Source organism: Rhinopithecus roxellana, chromosome 7 (genome assembly GCF_007565055.1).
Source record: "Rhinopithecus roxellana isolate Shanxi Qingling chromosome 7, ASM756505v1, whole genome shotgun sequence".
Lineage (NCBI taxonomy): Eukaryota > Metazoa > Chordata > Mammalia > Primates > Cercopithecidae > Rhinopithecus > Rhinopithecus roxellana.
In genome coordinates, this window is record NC_044555.1 from 20,809,731 (window position 1) to 20,836,386 (window position 26,656).

Below are 26,656 nucleotides of genomic sequence, written 5' to 3' on the forward strand. Positions count from 1 at the left end.
GGAAGGACACCTATACCAAAACCCCATCAGTACGTCACCATCATCAAAGACCAGAGACAGATAAAACCACAAAGATGGGGAAAAAGCAGGGCAGAAAAGCTGGAAATTCAAAAAATAAGAGCGCATCTCCCCCTGCAAAGGAGCGCAGCCCATCGCCAGCAACGGATCGAAGCCGGTCAGAGAATGACTTTGACAAGATGAGAGAAGAAGGCTTCAGTCCATCAAACTTCTCAGAGCTAAAGGAGGAATTACGTACCCAGCACAAAGAAACTAAAAATCTTGAAAAAAGAGTGGAAGAATTGATAGCTAGAATAATTAATGCAGAGAAGGTCATAAATGAAATGACAGAGATGAAAACCATGACACGAGAAATACGTGACAAATGCACAAGCTTCAGTAACCGACTCGATCAACTGGAAGAAAGAGTATCAGCGATTGAGGATCAAATGAATGAAATGAAGCGAGAAGAGAAACCAAAAGAAAAAAGAAGAAAAAGAAATGAACAAAGCCTGCAAGAAGTATGGGATTATGTAAAAAGACCAAATCTACGTCTGATTGGGGTGCCTGAAAGTGAGGGGAAAATGGAACCAAGTTGGAAAACACTCTTCAGGATATCATCCAGGAGAACTTCCCCAACCTAGTAGGGCAGGACAACATTCAAATTCAGGAAATACAGAGAACGCCACAAAGATACTCCTCCAGAAGAGCAACTCCAAGACACATAATTGCCAGATTCACCAAAGTTGAAATGAAGGAAAAAATCTTAAGGGCAGCCAGAGAGAAAGGTCGGGTTACCCACAAAGGGAAGCCCATCAGACTAACAGCAGACCTCTCGGCAGAAACTCTACAAGCCAGAAGAGAGTGGGGGCCAATATTCAATGTTCTTAAAGAAAAGAATTTTCAACCCAGAATTTCATATCCAGCCAAACTAAGTTTCATAAGTGAAGGAGAAATAAAATCCTTTACAGATAAGCAAATGCTTAGAGATTTTGTCACCACCAGGCCTGCCTTACAAGAGACCCTGAAGGAAGCCCTAAACATGGAAAGGAAAAACCGGTACCAGCCATTGCAAAAACATGCCAAAATGTAAAGACCATCGAGGCTAGGAAGAAACTGCATCAACTAACGAGCAAAATAACCAGTTAATATAATAATGGCAGGATCAAGTTCACACATAACAATATTAACCTTAAATGTAAATGGACTAAATGCTCCAATTAAAAGACACAGACTGGCAAACTGGATAAAGAGTCAAGACCCATGAGTCTGCTGTATTCAGGAGACCCATCTCACATGCAGAGACATACATAGGCTCAAAATAAAGGGATGGAGGAAGATCTACCAAGCAAATGGAGAACAAAAAAAAGCAGGGGTTGCAATCCTAGTCTCTGATAAAACAGACTTTAAACCATTAAAGATCAAAAGAGACAAAGAAGGCCATTACATAATGGTAAAGGGATCAATTCAACAGGAAGAGCTAACTATCCTAAATATATATGCACCTAATACAGGAGCACCCAGATTCATAAAGCAAGCCCTTAGAGACTTACAAAGAGACTTAGACTCCCATACAATAATAATGGGAGACTTCAACACTCCACTGTCAACATTAGACAGATCAACGAGACAGAAAGTTAACAAGGATATCCAGGAATTGAACTCATCTCTGCACCAAGCAGACCTAATAGACATCTATAGAACTCTCCACCCCAAATCAACAGAATATACATTCTTCTCAGCACCACATCGCACTTATTCCAAAATTGACCACATAATTGGAAGTAAAGCACTCCTCAGCAAATGGAAAAGAACAGAAATTATAACAAACTGTCTCTCAGACCACAGTGCAATCAAACTAGAACTCAGGACTAAGAAACGCAATCAAAACCGCTCAACTACATGGAAACTGAACAACCTGCTCCTGAATGACTACTGGGTACATAATAAAATGAAGGCAGAAATAAAGATGTTCTTTGAAACCAATGAGAACAAAGATACAACATACCAGAATCTCTGGGACACATTTAAAGCAGTGTGTAGAGGGAAATTTATAGCACTAAATGCCCACAAGAGAAAGCAGGAAAGATCTAAAATTGACACTCTAACATCACAATTAAAAGAACTAGGGAGGCAAGAGCAAACACATTCAAAAGCTAGCAGAAGGCAAGAAATAACTAAGATCAGAGCAGAACTGAAGGAGATAGAGACACAAAAAACCCTCCAAAAAATCAATGAATCCAGGAGTTGGTTTTTTGAAAAGATCAACAAAATTGACAGACCGCTAGCAAGACTAATAAAGAAGAAAAGAGAGAGGAATCAAATAGACGCAATAAAAAATGATAAAGGGGATATCACCACCGACCCCACAGAAATACAAACTACCATCAGAGAATACTATAAACACCTCTACGCAAATCAACTAGAAAATCTAGAAGAAATGGATAATTTCCTGGACACTTACACTCTCCCAAGGCTAAACCAGGAAGAAGTGGAATCCCTGAATAGACCAATAGCAGGCTCTGAAATTGAGGCAACAATTAATAGCCTACCCACCAAAAAAAGTCCAGGACCAGATGGATTCACAGCTGAATTCTACCAGAGGTACAAGGAGGAGCTGGTACCATTCCTTCTGAAACTATTCCAATCAATAGAAAAAGAGGGAATCCTCCCTAACTCATTTGATGAGGCCAACATCATCCTGATACCAAAGCCTGGCAGAGACACAACAAAAAAAAGAGAATTTTAAACCAATATCCCTGATGAACATCGATGCAAAAATCCTCAATAAAATACTGGCAAACTGGATTCAGCAGCACATCCAAAAGCTTATCCACCATGATCAAGTGGGCTTCATCCCTGGGATGCAAGGCTGGTTCAACATTCGCAAATCAATAAACATAATCCAGCATATAAACAGAACCAAAGTCAAGAACCACATGATTATCTCAATAGATGCAGAAAAGGCTTTTGACAAAATTCAACAGCCCTTCATGCTAAAAACGCTCAATAAATTCGGTATTGATGGAACGTACCTCAAAATAATAAGAGCTATTTATGACAAACCCACAGCTAATAGCATACTGAATGGGCAAAAACTGGAAAAATTCCCTTTGAAAACTGGTACAAGACAGGGATGCCCTCTCTCACCACTCCTATTCAACATAGTGTTGGAAGTTCTGGCTAGGGCAATCAGGCAAGAGAAAGAAATCAAGGGTATTCAGTTAGGAAAAGAAGAAGTCAAATTGTCCCTGTTTGCAGATGACATGATTGTATATTTAGAAAACCCCATTGTCTCAGCCCAAAATCTCCTTAAGCTGATAAGCAACTTCAGCAAAGTCTCAGGATACAAAATTAATGTGCAAAAATCACAAGCATTCTTATACACCAGTAACAGACAAGCAGAGAGCCAAGTCAGGAATGAACTTCCATTCACAATTGCTTCAAAGAGAATAAAATACCTAGGAATCCAACTTACAAGGGATGTCAAGGACCTCTTCAAGGAGAACTACAAACCACTGCTCAGTGAAATCAAAGAGGACACAAACAAATGGAAGAACATACCATGCTCATGGATAGGAAGAATCAATATCGTGAAAATGGCCATACTGCCCAAGGTTGTTTATAGATTCAATGCCATCCCCATCAAGATACCAATGAGTTTCTTCACAGAATTGGAAAAAACAGCTTTAAAGTTCATATGGAACCAAAAAAGAGCCCGCACTGCCAAGACAATCCTAAGTCAAAAGGACAAAGCTGGAGGCGTCACGCTACCTGACTTCAAACTATACTACAAGGCTACAGTAACCAAAACAGCATGGTACTGGTGCCAAAACAGAGCTATAGACCAATGGAACAGAACAGAGTCCTCAGAAATAATACCACACATCTACAGCCATCTGATCTTTGACAAACCTGAGAGAAACAAGAAATGGGGAAAGGATTCCCTATTTAATAAATGGTGCTGGGAAAACTGGCTAGCCATAAGTAGAAAGCTGAAACTGGATCCTTTCCTTACTCCTTATACGAAGATTAATTCAAGATGGATTAGAGACTTAAATGTTAGACCTAATACCATAAAAACCCTAGAAGAAAATCTAGGTAGTACCATTCAGGACATAGGCATGGGCAAGGACTTCATGTCTAAAACACCAAAAGCAACGGCAGCAAAAGCCAACATTGACAAATGGGATCTAATTAAACTAAAGAGCTTCTGCACAGCAAAAGAAACTACCATCAGAGTGAACAGGCAACCTACAGAATGGGAGAACATTTTTGCAATCTACTCATCTGACAAAGGGCTAATATCCAGAATCTACAAAGAACTCAAACAAATATATAGGAAAAAAACAAACAACCCCATCAAAAAGTGGGGAAAGGATATGAACAGACATTTCTCAAAAGAAGACATTCATACAGTCAACAGACACATGAAAAAATGCTCATCATCACTGGCCATCAGAGAAATGCAAATCAAAACCACAATGAGATACCATCTCACACCAGCTAGAATGGCAATCATTAAAAAATCAGGAAACAACAGTTGTTGGAGAGGATGTGGAGAAATAGGAACACTTTTACACTGTTGGTGGGATTGTAAACTAGTTCAACCATTATGGAAAACAGTATGGCAATTCCTCAAGGATCTAGAACTAGATGTACCATATGACCCAGCCATCCCACTACTGGGTATATACCCAAAGGATTATAAATTATTCTACTACAAAGACACATGCACACGTATGTTTATTGCGGCACTATTCACAATAGCAAAGACTTGGAACCAACCCAAATGTCCATCAATGACAGACTGGATTAAGAAAATGTGGCACATATACACCATGGAATACTATGCAGCCATAAAAAAGGATGAGTTTGCGTCCTTTGTAGGCACATGGATGCAGCTGGAAACCATCATTCTTAGCAAACTATCACAAGAACAGAAAACCAAACACCGCATGTTCTCACTCATAGGTGGGAACTGAACAATGAGATCACTTGGACTCTGGAAGGGGAACATCACACACCGGGGCCTATCATGGGGATGGGGGAGGGGGGAGGGATTGCATTGGGGAGTTATACATGATATAAATGATGAATTGATGGGTGCTGACGAGTTGATGGGTGCAGCACACCAACATGGCACAAACATACATATGTAACAAACCTGCACGTTATGCACATGTACCCTAGAACTTAAAGTATAATAAAAAATAAAAATAAATAAAAAATAAAAAAAAAGAAAACATAGGAGAAACGTCTGAGATTTAGGGCATAGTGAACAGTTCAAAAAGCATAAACCGTAAGGAAAAAAAGTAAATTAAATTTCATCCAATGTAAAACTTTTGCTCTGCAAGAAACCCTGTTAAAAGGATGAAAAAACAACGTATGGACTGGGAGAAAATGTTTGCAAACCACATATTCAGGAAAGGACTCACATCCAGAATATATAATGGATACGTATAGTACTCTCAAAACTCAACTGTAGGCCGGGTGTATCCCAGCACTTTGAAAGGTTGAGGTGGATGGAAGCCAGATCCCTTGAGGCCAGGAGTTTGAGACCAGCCTGGGCAACATGGCAAAAAACCATCTCTACTAAAAATACAAAAATTAGACAGGCATAATGATGCACGCCTGTAATCCCAGCTACACGGGAGGCTGAAGCACGAGAATCGCTTGAACCTGGAAGGCAGAGGTTGAAATGAGCCAAGATCATGCCACTGCACTCCAACCTGGGTAACAGAGTAAGACTCTGCCTTAAAAAATAATAATAATAGTAATAATAATAATAATAATAACTCAATGGTAAAAAAACAAATAATACAATTAGAAAATTATGAAAAGATATTAACATACATTTCACTGAAGAGGAAATAAGCAAAGAAGCACATGAAAAGATGTTCAACACTCATGTGCTTCATTAGATGCAAATTAAGACCACAATGAGGTATCACTACACACTTTATTACAATAGCTAAAATAAAAGACATAGTGGCAACACCAAATGGTGACAAGGATGCAGAGAAACTGGACATCTAGTAAAATGCTTCTGGGAAGGTAAAATCTTACAGCCACTCTGGAAAGCAGTTTGGTAGTTTCTTATAAAACTAAACATGCAATGACCATACAATTCAACAATTACACTTCAGAGAAGTTAAAACGTATGCCCATCCAGAAACTTGTACATAATTGTTCATAGTAGTTTTACTTGTAGTAGCCAAAAGCTGGATATAATCAATATGTCCTACAATAAGCGAATGGTTGAACTGTGGTACTTCCATACCATGGAATACTACTCAATAATAAAAATGAACAATTGGCCTGGCACAGTGGCTCACGCATGTAATCCCAGCACTTTGGGAGGCCGAGGCGAGCGGATCACGAGGTCAGGAGATCGAGACCTTCCTGGCTAACACAGTGAAACCCCACCTCTACTAAAAAATACAAAAAATTAGCAGGGGGTGGTGGCGGGCGCCTGTAGTCCCAGCTACTTGGAAGGCTGAGGCAGGAGAATGGCGTGAACCCGGAAGGCAGAACTTGCAGTGAGCAGAGATGGTGCCACTGCACTCCAGCCTGGGCAACAGAGCGAGACTTCGTCTCAAAAAAAAAAAAAAAAAAAAAAAAATTACCCGGCCGTGCTGGCGCGCGCCTGTAGTCACAGCCTGTAGTCACAGCTACTCAGGAGGCTGAGGCAGTAAAATCGCTTGAACCTGGGAGGCAGAGGTTGCAGTGAACCGATATCACACCACTGCACTCCAGCCTGGGCAACAGACTGAGACTCCGTCTCAACAACAAAAACAACAACAATGAACTATTGATACAAAAATATTAATATCTTGGATGAATTGCCATGGAATTATGCTGAGTGAAATAAGCCCCTAAAACATTACATACTGTAAGATTTCATTTGTACAGCATCGTAGAAAAGACAAAATTATAGAAATGAAAAACAGATTAGTGGTTGCCAGGGATTAGGGATGGTGGGTGGGAGGAGAGTGAGTATTACTAAAAATGAGTAGCACAAGGGATAGCACTTAGGTGATGGAAATGTTCTGTAACGTTTTTTTTTTTTTTTTTCCAGAGAGGGATTTTCACTCTGTCACCTAGGCTGGAGTGCAGTGACACGATCTCAGCTCACTGCAACCTCTGCCTCCCAGGTTCAAACCATTCTGCTGTCTCAGCCTCCCATGTAGCTGGGATTACAGGTGCGTGCCACCATGCCTGGTAAGTTTTGTATTTTTAGTAGAGATGGGGTTTCTCCATGTTAGCCAGGCTGTTCTCAAACTCCTGACCTCAATGATCCACCCACCTCAGCCTCCCAAAGTGCTGGGATTACAGGCATGAGCCACCGCATGTTCTGTATTTTTTTTTTCTGAAATATAAGCTTTATTTAAAATTTAAAGAAATATTAAAAATAAACATTTTTCGGCCTGGCGCGATGGCTCATGCCTGTAATCCCAGCACTTTGGGAGGCCGAGGTGGGCGGATCACCAGGTCAGGAGATCGAGACCACGGTGAAACTCCGTCTCTACTAAAAATACAAAAACTTAGCCGGGCACGGTGGCAGGCATTTGTAGTCCCAACTACTTGGGAGGCTGAGGCAGGAGAATGGCGTGAACCCCAGAGGTGGAGCCTGCAGTGAGCCGAGATTGCGCCACTGTACTCCAGCCTGAGTGACAAAGAAGACTCCATCTCAAAAATAAAAAATAAAAAAATAAAAAATAAATACACATTTTTCTACAAATTTTAATCAAGCACTCAAAGCAATTTAGGAATGTTAAACACTAATTCTTAATTGAAAATAATGACATCCATAGAATACATCCTGGTGTTAGCCAACATCAGGTTTACTTAATACTGGTATTTTATATATGCTTAACTATTCATCCTTCCTAAAATTCAATGATAACAATGATTTGACTTTATAAGGTGAAGTCATTTATGTAATACCCCGATATAACATTTTCAAATACAAAACATTTATACTACCATGGAAATTATAAAAACATACATAAATTATACTGAAGGATGTGATTTAAAGGCTGTCTGTATACATAGATGTGTTTCACCTTAGAGAGTACACATGCACATCAAAACATTCACTGAATATAGATGCCATTAAATTCTCTTACTTACGTTACAAAGCAAAGGGCCAGTTCATAAACGTTGTTCTAGTATGTATCAACTGCAAAAAACATATATTCCACAAAAAGGTTTTGAAGACACATGGGAGTGGGATGTGCCCACATTAAGAGCAGAGCTTTTATAGGACCACCTGTCTCTCCAGCCGGCTCCCAGCGACCACTGAAAACAGCTGCTACCCTCAGAACAACAAGATGGTGTTGTTAATGATAACAATGGACCCTGGAATTTCATTCTCCTTGACCACCAGCGGAGGCGAAATCTGATGATGTCGCCATGGGTTGGCTTGGCCAGAAGTCCATTATCTTGAAGTCTCAGACACACTTTCCAAGTATCACAGCCTTTGGTTTCTTTAATAACAATAGTGTTTAATAATTCTTTTCCTCGCTGGGCTCAGTGGCTCACACCTGTAATCCCAACACTTTGGGAAGCTAAGGTGGGTGGATCACCTGAGGTCAGGAGTTTGAGACCGGCCTGGCCAACATGGTGAAACTCTGTCTCTACTAAAAATACAAAAGTTAGCCAGGCATAGTGGTGCGTGCCTGTAATCCTAGCTACTTAGGAGGCTGAGGCAGGCGAATCACTTGAACCCAGGACGCAGAGGCTGCAGTGAGCCAAGATCACGCCATTGCAATCCAGCCTGGGCAACCACAGTGAACCTGTGACTTAAATAAATAAATAAATAAAATAATTATTTTCTTCTTACAGCAGTTACAACATCAGAAGGCAGCTTCATGGGTTCATTTCTCAAGATAATACCCATTTTTTTTTCTGCATTTTCAGCAAGGTTTTCTTCTAAAACTTCAAGGGCTGCGATGGCCACTTGGCAGCCTAGTGGATTGCCACCGTATGTGGACCCATGTTCTTCTGGCTTAATGGTCAGCATTATGTCATCATTCCACAGCAGCGCAGACACAGATTGTCAGCCCCCAGAAAGGGCCTTTCTAAGGAGGACTATATCAGGTCTGACTTTTTTTTTTTTTTTTTTTTTTTTTTTTTTTTTTTTTTTGAGACGAAGTCTCGCTCTGTCGCCCAGGCTGGAGTGCAGTGGCCGGATCTCAGCTCACTGCAAGCTCTGCCTCCCAGGTTTAGGCCATTCTCCTGCCTCAGCCTCCCGAGTAGCTGGGACTACAGGCACCCGCCACCTCGCCCAGCTAGTTTTTTGTATTTTTTAGTAGAGAGGGGGTTTCACCGTGTTAGCCAGGATGGTCTCGATCTCCTGACCTCGTGATCCGCCCGTCTCGGCCTCCCAAAGTGCTGGGATTACAGGCTTGAGCCACCGCGCCCGGCCTGACATTTTCATGATCAACAATTAGCCATCTATCAGTTCTGGCCACTCCTGTCTGTATTTCATCAACAATAAACAGAACCAAGCTGGGATCATGAGATGGCACAAGAGTAAGTTAAAATACCACAAAGCTGGCCAGGTGCGGTGGCTTAAGCCTGTAATCCCAGCACTTTGGGAGGCCGAGACGGGTGGATCACGAGGTCAGGAGATCGAGACCATCCTGGCTAACACGGTGAAACCCCGTCTCTACTAAAAAATACAAAAAACTAGCTGGGCGAGGTGGCGGGCGCCTGTAGTCCCAGCTACTCAGGAGGCTGAGGCAGGAGAATGGAGTAAGCTCAGGAGGCGGAGCTTGCAGTGAGCTGAGATCCGGCCACTGCACTCCAGCCTGGGCGACAGAGCCAGGCTCCGTCTCAAAAAAAAAAAAAAAAAATACCACAAAGCTTACTGTTCTTACAGAGATTCAGCTGGTCTTTCTTGTCTGTCTGTCTTTCTTTCTTTCTTTCTTTCTTTCTTTCTTTCTTTCTTTCTTTCTTTCTTTCTTTCTTTCCTTCCTTCCTTCCTTCCTTCCTCCCTCCCTTCCTTCCTTCTTCCCTTCCTTCTTCCCTTTCCTTCCCTTTCCTTCCCTTCCCTTCCTTCTTCTCTTCCCTTCTTCCCTTCCCATCTTCCCTTCCCGTCTTCCCTTCCCTTTCTTCCCTTCCTTCTTCCCTTCCCTTCTCCCTCCCCTTCTCTCTTCCCTTCCCTTCCCTTTTCCCATCCCTTCTCCCTTCCCTTCCTTTTCTTTTCAACAGTTTTTCTCTGTGGCCCAGGCTGGAGTGCAGTGGTGGGATCTCAGCTCAATGCAACCTCCGCTTCCCGGGTTCAAATCTTTGAGTGAGCCCAGGAGGTCAAGACCAGCCTGGGAAACATAGCAAAAGGCAGGGTGGTGCATGCCTGTAGTCCCGAGGCCGAGGGGGGAGGATCACTTGAGCCCAGGAGGTAGAGACTAGCCTGGACAACATAGCAAAACTGTCTCTACTAGAAAAATTAAAAATATTAGAAGGGGCTAGGTGGTGTATGCCTGTGGTCCCGAGGCCGAGGCAGGAGGATTGCTTGAGCCCAGGAGGTCAAGGCCAGCCTGGCCAACATAGTGAAACCCCATTTCTACTAACAACAAGGACAACAAAAAATAGCATGGGCAGGGTGGCTCACCCCTGTAGTTCCGAGCCTGAGGTGGGAAGATTGCTTGAGCTCAGAAGGTCAATACCAGCCTGGTCAACATAGCGAAAGCCTGTCTCTCCTAAAAAAAATTATCAGGGCAGAATGGCACACACCTGTAGTCCTGAGGCCGAGGCAGAAGCATCGCTTGAGCCCAGGAGGTTGAGGCCAGTCTGTGCAACATAGCGAAACCCGGTTTCTACTGGAAAAAAAAAAAAAATACCGTGGGCAAGGTGGTGCATGCCTGTAGACCCCAGGCTGAGGCGGGAGGATCCCTTGAGCCCAGGAGATTGAAGCCAGCCTGGCCAACATAGAGAAACCCGGTTTCAACTACAAAAAAAAAAAAAAAAAAAAAAAAAAAAAAAAAAAAAAACGTGGGCAAGGTGGCGCATGCCTATAGTACCGAGAACGAGGTGGGAGGATTGGCCAAGGCGGATGTAACCAATACCACAATCACGTCCCGTAAGTAAATACCTTTTCCTCTCTCCAGGACTACAGGTAAAGGATGGTAATTGTGTGCACCATACTTAGATTCCCTTCCAAAAATGCAATCAGAGGTTGGAGGGCCTTGGACGGATTTTTTAGTTCCAACAGATGTAGAAGCCACTGAAGAATGAATGCCACGACGAAGTACAGCAAACCTCCGCTAATGTGCTAGTTTGGAACACATTGTGTCTTTCAAGTAGAAAAATCACAGATCGACTATTTTTTTCTTCCCATGGTTCAGACTAGAATACAGATGTTTAACCCAAGATCCAGCGACGGTCTTCAGAGAGATCAGAATCTCCTGATGGCACCTGAGGATCACCCACTTTGTCACACAAAGTGTGGCTGGAGGAGGCAACAATATTCTGCAATGTCACTGCCCAAGGATGATGGACCAATTAGGGCAGTTAGTGAACTCCATCTGGCCAATTAGAAGTCAGGACAGTAGGCGGAACAAGCGAAGCTGATTTGGCGTCTATCAGTCCAGGCTCCAGGGACAGAATCTTCTCAAAAGCGGGGCGGAGACTCTGATTTTCCCGCCGAAAGCATCCCCTTGGATTGGCTACTTTAAGTTCAGAGTGCGCATGCTCTGATTTGCTCTTTTGATTCTTCCACAATCAGGGTAAGCCGTGCGCTGATTTTCTCTTTCCGTTCTTCCTACCCATCCCCTCCCCCGTGGTGCCTTTCTTATCTAGTGTTAATAATGTGTTTATATGAGGCAGGTCGCCACCTCAACTCCTTCCTGTCAGTTTCTAACTTTTTCAGGTATGGTATTTTTCCTAGGAACCCTGTAGTAACTTAAGAAATTTAGGCGGAGTGTGGTGGCTCACGCTTGTAATCCCAGCACTTTGGAGGCCACAGGTGGTGGATCGCTTGAACCCGGGAGGTGGAGGTTACAGCGAGCCAGGGTCGTGTCACTGCAACACGCCTAAGCAACAGAGCGAAAACCTGTCTCAAAAAAAAAAAAAAAAAACCTCACTCAATTCATTCCTTCGGCGCCGGGACTACAGGCACACACCACCCTGCCCAGAGCACCAAAGGTCCTGTGGCTGGAAAGACTCAGGCTGTTTCTCTTGCAGGTCAGACTGCTCCCGCTGCCATGAACGGAGACAACACCTTTGCAAGGAGACCCAGGAATGATGCTCAAATATCAGAGAAGATACAAAAGGTGAGGCGACCTGGAGGGGGCAGAGTAGTGGCCCAGGGGACAGTGTGGGGTGAGTAGGTTTCTGAGGGGGAGAGGACAGAGGTACTGGGGACAAGGAGCAGGGTCTCGGGGGAGATCTGGACCCTTGGGAGCCCCCCACCCTCGCTCTGTCATCACCTAGCATCCCTAGAGACAAGTCTGTGACCTTGCACTTCATTTGGTGACTCTCAGTCCACTCTGGAAGGCGGGAAGAGAGTCAGCCAGCAGCATTAAAGCCCTACTGAGTGACAGGGGAGAAGCTAGGGTAGGTCCCCGATGTTGTCTCAGTTAGCCATGGCATCAACCAGGACGGATTATCATCCCCACTTCCCGGATCCAGCACACAGGAAGCGGCTCCAGCTCAATGGCAGACATCCCTAGCTGAGTCACTGCCAGAATTTCTTTTTTTTTTTTTCCAGGCCTTCGATGATATTGCCAAATACTTCTCTAAGAAAGAGTGGGAAAAGATGAAAGCCTCAGAGAAAATCATCTATGTGTATATGAAGATAAACTATGAGGTCATGACTAAACTAGGTAACAGAAAGTTCTAGGTACACAGAAGTCTGGGGACACATGAGCATCCCTTTTCCTGCTTTGGTTACTTCTTAGGCTACAGAAAGTACCCCACATTTTCATTTTGTGTAGGGAAAAATCTCAAGGCAGCTTCTGGGTGTTCTGCTTTTCTGTATCCTGCAGGGCTGAGGGCAGGGACTGGCCACAGTGGAGCTCATACCTGTATCCTGCACGTTTCTCTCCCTTAGGCGTCTTTTCTGATGAGCCCAGCTGTCTCTGTGGCATCCCTCCATCCCCTCAACTAACACGCATACCCTCCCTTCCGTCTCTTGGCTTCTCTCTCTCTCTCTCTCTCTTTTTTATGAGTCAGTCTCACTCTGTCACCTAGGCTAGAGTGTAGTAGTGCAATCATAGCTCACTGCAGCCTCGAACTCCTGAGCTTAAGCAATCCTCCTGCCCAGCTTGTGGAAAAGCTGAGGCTACAGGCACGTGCCACCATGCCAAACTAATTTTATTTATATTTTGTAGATATGGAGGTCTCTCTATGTTGCCCAGGTTCGTGTTGAGTGCCTCGCCTCAAGCAATCCTCCAGCCTCAGCCTCCCAAAGTGCTGGTACTACAGACATGAGCCACTGTGCCAGGCCTAAGCTTGTCTCTTAAAGAATAAACATTTTGCTTCTTTCTAGGTTTCAAGGTCACCCTCCCACCTTTCATGTGTAGTGAACCGGCTGCAGACTTCCACGGGAATGATTTTGATAATGATCGAAACCGCGGAAATCAGGGTGAGTAGATGGGAAGGGGCTGGAAAGGGTCTCCTCAAGCCCAGTTGCTTTTCAGCTCAGCGACCTGGGAAAGATCCTCAGACATTTGTTCCCTCATACACATCAGGGCTGAGTGAAAAAAGAAATTGCATACAGAAAATTAACTGCAGAGGCCAATCATATAAAATTCTAAAACATGCAAAACAAGAAAATAGATTTTTATGGATAATAAGTAAATGGTAAATGTATACAAACATGAATGTGAATAAAAAGCCATGAAATTAAGGTGACTGGCTGTAAGTGGAGGAGGGAGGGAGGGCATGGATTGGTGAGTGCTGCACAGACAGCTTCAACTGTGACTTATTGATAGTATGTTTTGCGTTTTTGGGTTTTTTTGTTTGTTTGTTTTGTGTTGTTTTGTTTTTGAGTTTCACTCTTGTCACCCAGCCTGGAGTGCAGTAGCAAAATCTGAGCTCACTGCAACCTGCACCTCTCAGGTTCAAGCAATTCTCCTGCCTCAACCTCCCAAGTAGCTGGGATTACAGGCACCCACCCCCACATCCAGCTAATTTTTGTATTTTTGGTAGAGACAGGGTTTCACCATGTTGGCCAGTCTGGCCTCAAACTACATGACCTCAGGTGATCCACCCGCCTCAGCCTCCCAAAGTGCTGGGATTACAGGCATGAGCTACCACTCCTGGAGTGTTTATACTATTGCTAATATTCTGAATAAATAAATCAGATCTAAGATAACCGTGAGGTAATGTTGAGACCCGACTGGACTCAATTTTATTCCCCATACTTTTCTGTGGGTTTGAAATATTTCTTTTTTAAAGGACATGTTGTTCTTCCTAAGCACTGTTAATGAATCAAAGGACATTTAAGAAAATGTTAGAAGTGAAAAAAAGAAAATGTTAAAACTAGATCTGCCAAAAACTTCCAGAGTTTGTTTCATTAACAGCATGTGGGTATTGAATAAGTATCTTAAGAGAGGGTGATGAACACATTATGTAATAAAGATTGCTGTTTCTCTATATTTTATCAAAACCAAATAGTCCTCACATTCCGCAACAACCCCTATTCTCCGTGTTGAGCTTGGAAGAGAGTTTGAAAGAGTGATCCCTTATCCAACACACAGAGAGCTTTCCCACTTCTCAGTGAGCAGAGATAATATAGGGTGACAAACAGACGGGTTCTTGAGTAGAGATCTTTGTGCATTTCAGGAATATAAAGGGGACATATGTATTTACTTGCTCTTCTGCTCTGAGAACACAGTTATAAGACAAGGTCAGAAAGTCCAAACTGTCTCCAATAGACCTATTACTCCCCAACTAAACAGGCCAGATTCTACCATCTCCCACAATCACTATAAGAGGTCTGAAAATCCAGTGCTTGAGTATCTGCCAAGTTCTTGACATTAAAGGAGTGTCTTTATACTGAAAATATTTCAGAGCCACAGGACTAAATCATCCATGGGTTTGTCACACATTTAACAACTTAATTGACATACCATAAGATTCACCCATTTGAAGTGTACAGAGATTTTCAGTTGTTGCACATCTTGAGTGGATACAGTTCAGATTCCCAACAAATCAATTTAACTATTTGGGAAAAAGTAAAAGATATGTAATGAAATAAGATGAGACTGTGATGGAATTTAGTTCCCATTTGATAAACCATGAGATGGATAATTCTGAGTTGATGCCACAGATAAATGCAGTAACCATTACTAAACATAATTCAGAAGCAAATTTCAAATAACTCCTCAACAATGAATGGACTTATAACCCTCTGCTGCAGAATGCACTCATGCGACAGAAGTCTCTCTAGAGTTTGGAAATCTTTACCAACAAAGAAAAATTCTGATGTATTCTCTTTCAGTTGAACGTCCTCAGATGACTTCCGACAGGCTCCAGAGAGTCTTCCCAAAGGTGAGTATCTCTCAAATCTAAAGGACCAGAGAACCTTTGTCCCTCCACAGATGCAAACACTGGTAAGAGTGGGAGAATATCAAAAATGCCCTCACTGCCTCCTTCCCCCCATGTCTATCACAACACCTGATGTAGCATCAACAGCTTGATAACACTAAGAGTTGTGATCCTTAATACTTCTTTTGTTTTCATAGTGATGCCAGATACTATTTTAAATAGTTCACATGGGTTAATTTATTTGATCCTTAAGAAGATCTCTATGACGTTTCTGTTATTATCTCCAGATAATAATGAGTCACACACTTAAGTTGTCATCCATATAAAAGCCATGTGACTTGGCGCAAATCTTCTAAGTTCTCTGAGCTTCAGATTCCTGGTCCATGAAATGGAAGTAAAGAATCATACGTAGTTCATGTTTTAGATCATAGTTATCAGCAACATAAGAATAAAATGAGGCTATCGGGGTACAGAGATGTTAAAGAATTTCCTGGGGCGCAGTGGCAGTGGTAGTCTAATTCAGAGTTCCAAGCCATTTAAAGCTCATTAACGTTTGCATTTTTTTATGAAGTTCAGATGCTGCTTACTACGGCTTTACCCCATAGGGCGTGCTGGTGCTTCCGCTGAGACACCCACTCTCGCAACAGGAAGGACCAGCTGGCCTCTGATCTGTTACTGGGGCCACTTGCATGGCTTAGGAATTGCTTTGACTGTTTGCCCCTCCCTACTGTGAGCTCCTTGAGGGCCTTGTCTGCACCTGGGGCATCCGGGAAGCCCCAGTCCCAGCCCAGGGGATCCCTCGGAGGCCCCTGAATGAGTGACCCCACAAGTGCAGATTCAACTCTGGTTTAGAGGGTAAAGGGATCTGGGAGTTGGGTTGCCAGTGTGGAGACCGAATTCAAAGAGGGATCATGAAAAGTATTAGTTTTTTATTATTACTACATTTAAACAGTGTTTACAAGCTCAGAGAGCACTTTCCCTTAGCCTATTTTACATGTGTTGCTGACTATTTTGTAAGTGAGGAAGCTGAATAAAAAGTAGCTTAAGGGCCGGGCGCGGTGGCTCACGATTGTAATCCCAGCACTTTGAGAAGCTGAGGTGGGTGGATCACGAGGTGAAAATATCAAGACCCATGTGCCCAACTTGGTGAAACCTCGTCTCTACTAAAGATAGAAAACTTAGCGGCGCGTGTTAGAGCCTGCCTGTAGTCCCAGATACTCTGGAGGCTGGGGCAGGAGAATTGTTTGAACCTGGGAGGCAGAGGTTACAGTGACCCAAGATCTTGCCACTGCACTCAAGCCTAGCAACAGAGCAAGACTCCGTGTCAAAAGAAAAAAAAAAGGAAAAAAAAGTAGGTTAAGACTGTTGGTCAGTGACACATCCCAATGTAACCAAAATTGGTATGGGTACCACCTTACTTAATTCCACATTCAATGTTGGTGCCTCTGTAGGGTGGTATGTCATATCTGGTACTGCTTTCTTTGCTGCCTAGATTAATTTCAGCAAACCATTTCTTTCTCTCTCCCTTCCCTGTATTCATCTCCCCACACTATCTTTCCCAGCAGTGTTTTGTCACCTCTCTATGTTTTTACATTTACTCTCCCAGCAGCTGTCGACAAGCTTATATGGGATCCCTTGTATTTTATAGAAGCTCTTCCTTTTGTAGACCTTGTGAATTCTCAGAATGCTATTCTTCTCCAAATCTTCTGTATATGACACTCTCAATTACATGGAGATTTTTGCTGTTTGCAAGAATGTCAGTCTTAAAAGACTGTGAGGATAAGCATTCTATCCCTGGAAAGCCCATTCATTTAGGCCATTCCTTTCCCTTCTAACCTCCCAGGTTTCTCCTAATATAGGCCTATGTAACTCTCCCAGTGTTGTTGAGAACATTGATTAAGGTAATGCATGTGAAGACACTTTGTAAGCTCTAAAACACTATAGAAATGTCACTGATACTGTTTATCTGTGACCTTCACATTATAAAGATCATGCCCAAGAAGCCAGCAGAGAAAGAAAATGATTCAAAGCAAGTGGCAGAGGCATCTGGCCCACGAAATTGTGGGAAACAGCCGTGCCTCCCGGGAAAACCAAGTAGCTCTGAGAAGATTAACAAGACATCTGGTAAGAGGAAACAATTCGGGAACAACCCCTCTGGCTTCCCTGGCTATGTTCAGTTGTGGGGACTGGGTGTGTGGCATGGATCCCAGACAAGCCTGGGTCCAGGCTGGGCTGAGGAGCTCGCCCAGCTCCAGATGAGATGTTAGACATGACTTCCAGAGACACAGACTGGAGTTGTCACCCATACAAAAACCATGTGACTTTGGGCAAGTCTTCCAAATTTCCTCAGCTCCAGGTTCCTAGTCCATAAGATGGAAATAAAGAATCATAGTTCATAAGTTGTTTGGAAACATTACATTTAATCTAGAAGGCCTGATGACATGAAAGGTGCTCAATCAATTCTATCTGTGATGACCTGCAATCATGTCTTACTCAGCTCAATGCCTGATACCCAATACAGATGTGCTTCAGAGATATTGCAGGTTCGGTTCCAGACCGCTGCAATAAAGTGAGTCACACACATTTTTTATTTTTGGTTTTGCAGTGCATAAAAACATTATGTTTACACTATACTGCAGTCTACTAAGTGTGCAATAGCATTATGTCTAAAAATGTACATACCTTAATTTTAAAATAATTCATTGTTAAAAATGCTAATAATCTTCTGAGCCTTCAGTGAGTCACACTCTTTTTGCTGGTGGAGGGTCTTGCCTCAGTGTTGATGGCTGCTGGCTGATCAAAGTGTTGGTTGCTGAAGGGTGGAGTGGCTGTGGCAGTTTCTTAAAATAACACAACAATGAAATTTGCCACATCCATTAGCTCTCCCTTTCTTGAAGGATTTCTCTGTAGTATGTGACGCTATTGGATAGCATTTTACCCACAGTAGAACTTCTTTCACAGTTGGAGTCAATCCACTCTAGCTATGAAAGTCCTAGATGGCATCTCCTTCCAATAGAAGGCTACTTTATTTACATTGAAAATCTGTTGTTTAGTGGAGCCACCTTCATCAGTGATCTTAGCTAGATCTTCTGGGTAAGTTGCTGCAGCTTCTCCATCAGGGTTTGCTCCTTCACCTTGCATTTTTATGTTATGGAGACAGCTTCTTTCCTTAAACCTCACAAACCACCCTCCTCTAGCTTCACACGTTTCTCCTGCAGCTTCTTCACTTCTCTCAGCTTTCATGGACTTGAAGAGGGTTTGGGTGCTGCTCTGAATTAGACTTTGGCTTAAGGGAATATTGTGGCTGGTTTCATCTTCTATCCTGACCACTCAAACTGTCTCTATTTAAGCAGTAAGGCAGTTTTGCTTTCTTTGTCTTCCGTTCACTGGAGTATTAGTATTATTATTTCCTTCAAGAACTTTTCCTTTGAATTATATACTATTATTTCCTTCATAAACTTTTCCTTTGCATGCACACCTTGGCTGTTTGGTGCAAGAGGCTGAGCTTTCAGCCTATCTTGGCTTTCAGCATGCCTTCCCCACTAAGCTTAGCCATTTCTAGCTTCTGATTTAAAGTGAGAGACATGTGACTCTTCCTTTCATTTGAATAATTAGCCACCATTTTAGGGTTGTTCACTGTCCTAATTTCAGTGTTGCTGTGTCTCAGGAAATAGGGAGGCCCGAGAGAAGGAGGAGAGATGGGGAACAGCTCATCGGTGGAGCAGTCAGACCACACACAACATTGGTCGATTAAGTTTCTCATCTTCTATGGGTGCAGTTCCTGATACCCCCAAAACAATTACACAGAACAGGGTGACTATAGTCAATAATAACTTAATCGTACATTTTTTAAAAAACTAAAAGAGTGTAAATGGATTTTTTGTAACACAAGGATAAATGTTTGAGGGCATGGAGACCCTATTTTCCATGATGTGATTATTACACATTTCATGCCTGTATCAAAGCATCTCATGTACCCCATAAGAACATACACGTACTGTGTACCCACAAAAACAAAAAACAAAAATTATTTTAAAAGACTAAAGAACAACAAAACAATTGCAATAATAATATCAAAGTTCACTGATGACAGATCACAATAACAGATATAATAATAATGGAAAAGTGTAAAATTGGTGAGAATTCCCCCCAAAAAATTGCAGCATATGCAAAGCACTGTAAAAACAATGTGCCATAAAACAAGGTATGCCTGTGTGCCCTTAGCAAATACGTGCAGCATGAAAGGAGGTATCCATGAATGTTCCCGTAAGTGAAGATGTTGGGAATCTAAACCTGACAACGGAAGGAGCCAGAAGCTAAAACTTTAACTGGCATTTGCAGTGTACTGGTGTGGATCTAAGGTCTCAGCCTCTCTAAGCCAGAGAATGTGAAAACCTGGATAAAGAAGGCCCATGGGCACGTGGGAGCAGGGAGGCATCTCCTTTTGAGAAAACAGAGCCTAACACTTTCCAACCTACCCAACCCTCATCTTCCAACTCTTCTCCATCATAGGACCCAAAAGGGGGAAACATACCTGGACCCACAGACTGCGTGAGAGAAAGCAGCTGGTGATTTATGAAGAGATCAGCGACCCTGAGGAAGATGACGAGTAACTCTGTAAGTGAACCTTCGGCTCATCCCCCACATCCCTGCAGATGTGCTATTCTGTTATGGTACCGGTATCCCATCTTATCACTTGTTCCCCAAATCATTACCTTCTCATAATTGTCTAGGGTACAGCATTGAGGCTGAATGATGAGATTTCCCATGCTCTTTTCTTTCTATTTTTTTTTTTTTTCTTTTTGAGAGAGAGTCTTGCTCTGTCGCCCAGGCTGGAGTGTAGTGGTGCAATCTTGGCTCACTGCAACTTGTGCCTCTCAGGTTCAAGCAATTGTCCTGCCTCAGCCTCCTGAGTAGCTGGGATTACAGGTGCGCGCCACCACGCCAGTGTAATTTTTGTATTTTTGGTAGAGATATTGGTCAGGCTGATCTCAAACTCCTGACCTCGTGATCCACCTGCCTTGGCCTCCCAAAGTGCTGGGTTTACAGGCGTGAGCCACCGCGCCTGGCCAATTTCCCATACTCTTTCTACTCCCTGCTCTGTATATCCAGGGATGCTCCCTACCCAGGATGCTGTGGGATCCCAAACCCCAGGTCAGCCCTGATACGCGAGCCACACCTTCCTCTAGCCTAGGACTTGATAATCCAGGCGAGGAAGTCACCGTGGCATGAGCAGATGGTTCACTTCGAGGAACCGTGGAAGGCATGTGCAGGTCCTGAGGTAGGGCAGAATCGGAGTGTGCAGGGTCTGCAGGTCAGGAGGAGTTGAGATTGAGTTATCAGGCAGTGGGAACTCACTGCCACTTAATTTCCTTCTCTCTTCTTGCCTCAGCCTCAGGGATATGACACATGCCCACAATGAGAAGCAGAACGTGGTGACCTTTCACGAACATGGGCATGGCTGTGGACCCCTCATCATCAGGTGTATAGCAAGTGAAAGCAAGTGTTTACAACAGTGAAAAGTTGAGCGTCATTTTTCTTAGTGTGCCAAGACTTCGATGTTAGCTTTTCCGTTGTATTTTCTTGCATTGTGCCATTCTGTTAGATATTAGCATTTTCATTGATGAGCAAGATATACTTAATGCATTTTTCCGTTTGTGTATCCATGCACCCACCTCAGAAAACAAGTATAGTCAGGTATTCTCTCCATAGAACAGAACTACCCTCCTTTCTCCTCAGATGTGACTACTGAGGTCAGGTCTGAGTGTTTAATTTCCAATTTTCTCCTCTGCATTTACACCACACACACACACACACACGCACACACCAAGTACCACTATAAGCATCTCCCATCTGCTTTTCTCCATTGCCATGCATCCTGCTCAAGCCCCCCTCACTCCGTTTCCTGTTCAGCATGTACTCCCCTCATCCAATTCCCCTCTATCAGTCATTGACAGTTAATAAACATTTGCAAACGTTCCCCAGTTTTTGCTCCTCTCGTTATTGTGTACACAGCTCTGTGCATGTATGTGAATATTTCTTTAGGAAAGAGTATTAGAAGTGGAATTGCTGTATCAAAGGAGTCATTTATTCAACAAAACCCTAATGAGTGCATCCTCGTGCTGAGTGCTGTTCTAGGTGCTGGAGAGACATCAGGGAACAAGGCAGACAGATGTTCCTGACCACCATTCTAGTGGAGGATGTTTCCAGTTGTTTGTTTTTTCTAGAGATGGGGTCTTGCTCTGTCCAGGCTGGAGTGCAGTGGCATGATCATAGCTCAATGCAGCCTTGAGCTCCTGGGCTCAAGCGATCCTCCCACCATGGACTCCTAAATTGCTGGGATTATAGGCGTGAGCCACCGTGCCTGGCCTCCAGTTTTTATTTTGATGGAGACTAAACACTTCAATCCTGGAGCAGGATTCTGCAGCAGATGGTTGGGCATCTTGGCCTTCGCTCTCTGAACAATTTTCGGGTTCTAGGGCTGGGACGGCCCATTTGGGAGTATATGGGAGGAGACACAGATGAAATAGTCCTCTGGGTGATGTGGAGGAATGAGGAAGATGCGTGCACGGTAAACCATGTGATGGACAGGGAATAGAAGAGTCCACTTAGTCTCCATGCAGGGGCGCAATGGTGGGAAAGTCCCCTGGACAGAAGCATGAGACTGCCCATCAAGGGTCTCACCAACCAAGGGCCTGGGAGCTGGGGTGGGGACGATGATTTGGAATGCAACAGCTCTTTCTCACAGGTACCGTTATATGGTGCAGAGGGGAAACAGATGTGGGGAAGAAAGGGCAGAGGGGAGTCTGTTTTCGAACAAACCATTGTGTGTGAATGAAGACATCAAGGCCTCCTGGTTCTCCCCAGCCTTGGAAGGAGGACACTGTCATCATTATGCCTATATGATAGATGAGAGACGGAGTCCCAGACAGATGGTAAGCGTCTTGTCACAGGTCCCACAGCTGGCAGGTGCACCAGGGGCTGAGTTTGGAGCTCACTGACTTCAGAAACATTAAGGAGGACAGGTGTGTGTGATGGAGGGAGGGAGAATTGAACAAGCCCTGGGTTCTGTCCCGAGTCACACGGTAGAGGTTTTGGGTTCATTTTCCCAAGACAAGGAGCCATAGGAAAGGGAGAGTGCAGGGAGGGAGAGGCAATCGTGGTCATAGTGGGGACAGTGGGAGACAGAGATATGTAGGGTGGGCAGAAGAGGGGCAGGCAAAGAAGCAGGGGAGACCCAAGGCCAAGTGTGAGCTGTCACAATCACCAGAGGGACAGGGTGCCAGGAAGGAGGTTGTGGGGCTCCAGGAGCAGCAGAAGTTCCCCCGATCTGTGAGCATGTCCTGCCTGGCACTGCAGGAAGAGGTGGCTGCCACCCAGATTAGTGTGGACATACCTCTACCTGTGGCTCACAGAAAACAAATTCTATTTTATCCCAATATAGTTCTGTATTACACAAATGTAACATTCCAATACTAGATATTGAGTGCCTTATCTTCCACGCAAATAGAGGAGAGGATACCCTAAAAGAGATACTGAAGGATTTGATTTTTCTTTCTCCCTGGGAAGATGGAATCCATAAGTTGTGTTCCCCACTCCACAAGACAGGTGCAAGGAAGGGTGGTTGGAAGATTGTGAATCATGACAGGGAACATTTTTGCTTAGGTTCCTTGGGGATATAAAGCTCCCGACTATCTGTCTATCATGGATAAAGAGTGAACATGGTCCCCTCTCCACAAATGTGTTTCTCTCCTTCATTATTACTGTGAAGGGCTGAAGATACACCAAGTCCTGATACATTACGTTTTTGTGTTATTTTTGAGACAGAATCGCACTCTGTCGCCCAGGCTGGAGTGCAGTGATGCAAGTACAGCTCACTGCAACCTCAGTCTCCCAGGCTTAAGGGATTCTCCCACTTCAGCTTCCAAACTAGCTGGGACTACACGCACATGCCACCACACCCAGCTAATTTTTGTATTTTTGGTAGAAACGGCATCCACTATGTTGCCCAGGCTGGTCTGGATCTCCTGGCCTCAGTCAATCCTCCTGCCTCAGCCTCCCAAAGTGCTGGGATGACAAGTGTGAGCCACCTCATCAGGCCTTCACTTTCTTTAATGAGCAATTAGCAGAGTTTCATCTTAGAGGCAAAAGTGGCTACTGCCAGTCAATCTGTCTGTGGTGTTGGAGGGGAATCTGGCTGATTCAGACATTTCAAATTAACTTTTAAATTAACCTGATGATTTTCCTAAGGCCGTTTCCTGCTCCGTGATTTTTTGATTCAGGGTTTGGAGTTTTTCAGAGACTTTGTTACAAAGAGCATCTCCTGGCCGGGTGCGGTGACTTACGCCGTAGCGCCAGCACTTTGGGAGGCTGAAGCAGGCAGATCACTTGATGTCAGGAGTTTGAGACCAGCCTGGCCATCATGGTGAAACCCCCATCTCTACTAAAAATACAAAAATTAGCCGGCTGTGCTGGCAGCCTCCTGTGAATTCCAGTTAATGCAGGGGCTAAGGCAGGAGAATCACTTGAACACAGGAGACGGAGGTGCAGTGAGCCGAGATCACACCACTGCACTCCGGCCTGGGCGACAGAGTAAGTCTCCGTCTCAAAAAACAAACAGCATCTCTCGCCTACAGTGATTTGAGCTGTGGTCTGTTCTCCTTGGGTTTCTGTATCAGTCCGATCCCATCTACTCTGTCTCCCTGGAATGCCTCAATATTTCTGGTGAACCACTGACACGTTTTCTTGTTTTCCTCTACTGTTAAGAATTGACCCTTGAAAACGTTTTCTTCCCGGTTCAGTGGAATGTTGCGTGGGGCACGGAATCTATCTGCCATCTTGCTCCAATCATCTGGTTTTAGATATTTTATGTACTTTTGTCACTATAAACGTGTAATTTTTCTCAATTTGATTTTCTAAATGCTTATTATTGGTAAGTAGAAAGCCTTATCTATTACTGTATATAATATTTTGTTACCTGTCTGGGTCCAGCTTACTCTGCATTTTGGCACAAGACTCAATCTGTTTTATTCTACAAAAGAAAACTGACAGGCTGGGCGCAGTGGCTCACGCCTGTAATCCCAGCACTTTGGGAGACTGAGGTGGGTGGATCACCTGAGGTCAGGACTTTGAGACCAGCCTGGCCAAGATGATGAAACCCCATCTCTACCAAAAAATGTTTTTAAATTAGCCATGCATTGTTGGCGCGCACCTGTATTCCCAGCTACGAGGGCAGCTGAGGCAGGAGGATCACTTGAACTCGGGAGGTGGAGATTACAGTGAGCCGCGATCGCCCCACTGCACGACAGTGATTCTATCTCTAAAAAAAAAAAAGAAAAAGAAAAGAAAATTCACATCACAGGCAATAGAGAGTTTTAAAAGGATACTTTATTAAAGATTTCATAGGGGAGACTGATGGAAAGAAAGAAGTATATATTTTACAGAGCTGAGCAGTTCACAGCAAAAATCACCAGAACTGCCTTTTTCTCCAAAATTATTATCCCTACGCTATACTACTACTGGTTCTTCTAGTCCTTCCCTCTATTCCAAATCTTCAAATTGTCCATTTTCTTATTGAGATAATTTTCCTCTGCCCAGATCTAGGTCCTCCACAACACTTAACACTGTCTTCGGGTGTTTGAATGCCCATTGTTTTAGCTCAGGTTCCCAAGGAAACAGGCTTTGGGCCATACAGGATACCTCTAGACAGACTATACTGAGAAACCATGCTTGGAATGGTGCAGTGGGGAGAGGAGAGGAGAAGAGAGGCAATTTACATACCTGGTTCTCACTCTTGGTTCCTTTTCTTATTGGTCAATATTTACCCCACAGGCACAAACTCCCACACACTTCTAGATTGCATAATCTGCCCCTTTGGCAGCTGTCTGGGAAGCCAGATCCCACACTTTGAAGTGTAGTGTTTCATACAATCCAAAAGTGGGAGCAGAGGTTAGGCATGGTGGCTCATGCCTATAATCCCAGCAATTTGGGAGGCCAAGGCAGGCGGATCATGAGGTCAGGAGTTTGAGACCAGCCTGGCCAGCATGGTCTCAATCAAACCCAGTCTATATCAAATATACAACAATTAGCCGGGCATGATGGTGGATGCCTGTAATCCCAGCTACTTGGGGGGGCTGAGGTAGGAGAATCACATGACCCCAGGAAGCCGAGGTTGCAGTGAGCGGAGATCGCACCACTGCACTTCAGCCTGTGCGACAGATCAAGACTCTGTCTCAAAAACAAATAAAGGAAGAATTTACAAATTCAAATTTTCTCAAGGAAATCCTCCAAGGAAAGTGAAATGGGGAAAGGTCTCTTCTTGCCCTTTTGACAACAGGAAAAATCTCAATTTTATGTTTAGTTACCCTTATAATTTCCCCCTATTGTTATTCTTTTATAGTAACACTGCAATTTCCAAATTATCTCCACTGCTGTTTCTATCTTTCTCTGGGTAGTTTACAGCCACCTAGTTATCCAACAAGTCCATGGTAAGATGCAAAGCAGAGCAATTATCAGGATTATAACAAAATGATTTTTTTTTTTTTTGAGATGGAATTTCTCTCTTGTTGCCCAGGCTGGGGTACAATGGTGCCATCTCAGCTCACTGCAACCTCCACCTCCCGAGTTCAAGCGATTCTCCTGCCTCAGCCTCCCGAGTAGCTGGGATTACAGGCATGTGCCACCAGGCCCAGCTAATTTTGTGTTTTTTGTAGAGATGAGATTAGGCTGATCTTGGACTCCTTACCTCGGGTGATCTGCCTACCTCATCCTCCCAAAGTGCTGGGATTACAGACATGAGCCACCACGCCCGGTCTAGAATGAATTTTTAAATTCAGTATAATACTCACCCTGTCGGGGTGAGGGGCGACCTTTAAATACATCATACTGGTTGATTGTGTCAAAGTCAAAATAAATTATAGAGACAAACCCCTAAATCAAATGCTCTATTCGGGAATCACAAAATTGCAATTCAGGACATACACATGGACTGGGATGGTCTTCAGTATGTCCAACAAACAAAGAAGTTGGAAGCTTTATTAGAAAGAAAAATGTTACATATTGTTTTGAAATGAAGCTCATTGGCCCTGGAAAAGCTGGTTCATTCGCCTAATCAGCTTTCACATTCCCTCTTTTGATCAGCATCTTTCTTTGAAAACCT

At 43.7% G+C, this 26,656-nt stretch overlaps 1 protein-coding gene and 1 pseudogene across 2 annotated transcripts; one reads left to right on the forward strand and one right to left on the reverse strand.

Moving 5' to 3' along the window:
• Window positions 1–8,320: 8,320 nt before the first annotated feature.
• LOC115898745 lies at window positions 8,321–11,696 on the reverse strand (annotated as a pseudogene).
• Window positions 11,594–21,478, forward strand: LOC104660673 (protein SSX4-like). 2 transcript variants are annotated; one of them, XM_010361122.2, is made up of 9 exons: window positions 11,594–11,732; window positions 12,190–12,278; window positions 12,716–12,830; window positions 13,496–13,591; window positions 15,452–15,501; window positions 17,487–17,622; window positions 19,166–19,243; window positions 20,011–20,115; window positions 20,891–21,477. In XM_010361122.2, the coding sequence occupies exons 2-8, from the start codon at window positions 12,210–12,212 to the stop codon at window positions 20,109–20,111; spliced, it is 645 nt and encodes a 214-aa protein (XP_010359424.2). In that variant the 5' UTR covers window positions 11,594–11,732; window positions 12,190–12,209; the 3' UTR covers window positions 20,112–20,115; window positions 20,891–21,477. The 2 variants fall into 2 exon arrangements, with proteins under 2 accessions (XP_010359424.2, XP_010359425.2); XM_010361123.2 differs by lacking the exon at window positions 19,166–19,243 and having other exon boundaries at window positions 20,891–21,478.
• The last annotated feature ends 5,178 nt before the right edge of the window (window positions 21,479–26,656 follow it).

What these genes read in the sequence shown, in the direction of transcription:
- LOC104660673 (XM_010361122.2), top strand. Translation starts at nt 12,210, where the DNA reads ATGAACGGAGACAACACCTTTGCAAGGAGACCCAGGAATGATGCTCAA. An exon ending in TCGAAACCGCGGAAATCAGG is followed by an intron (nt 13,592 to 15,451) that starts GTGAGTAGATGG and finishes ATTCTCTTTCAG; the next exon opens with TTGAACGTCCTCAGATGACT. An exon ending in GAAGATTAACAAGACATCTG is followed by an intron (nt 17,623 to 19,165) that starts GTAAGAGGAAAC and finishes GCTGTGTCTCAG; the next exon opens with GAAATAGGGAGGCCCGAGAG.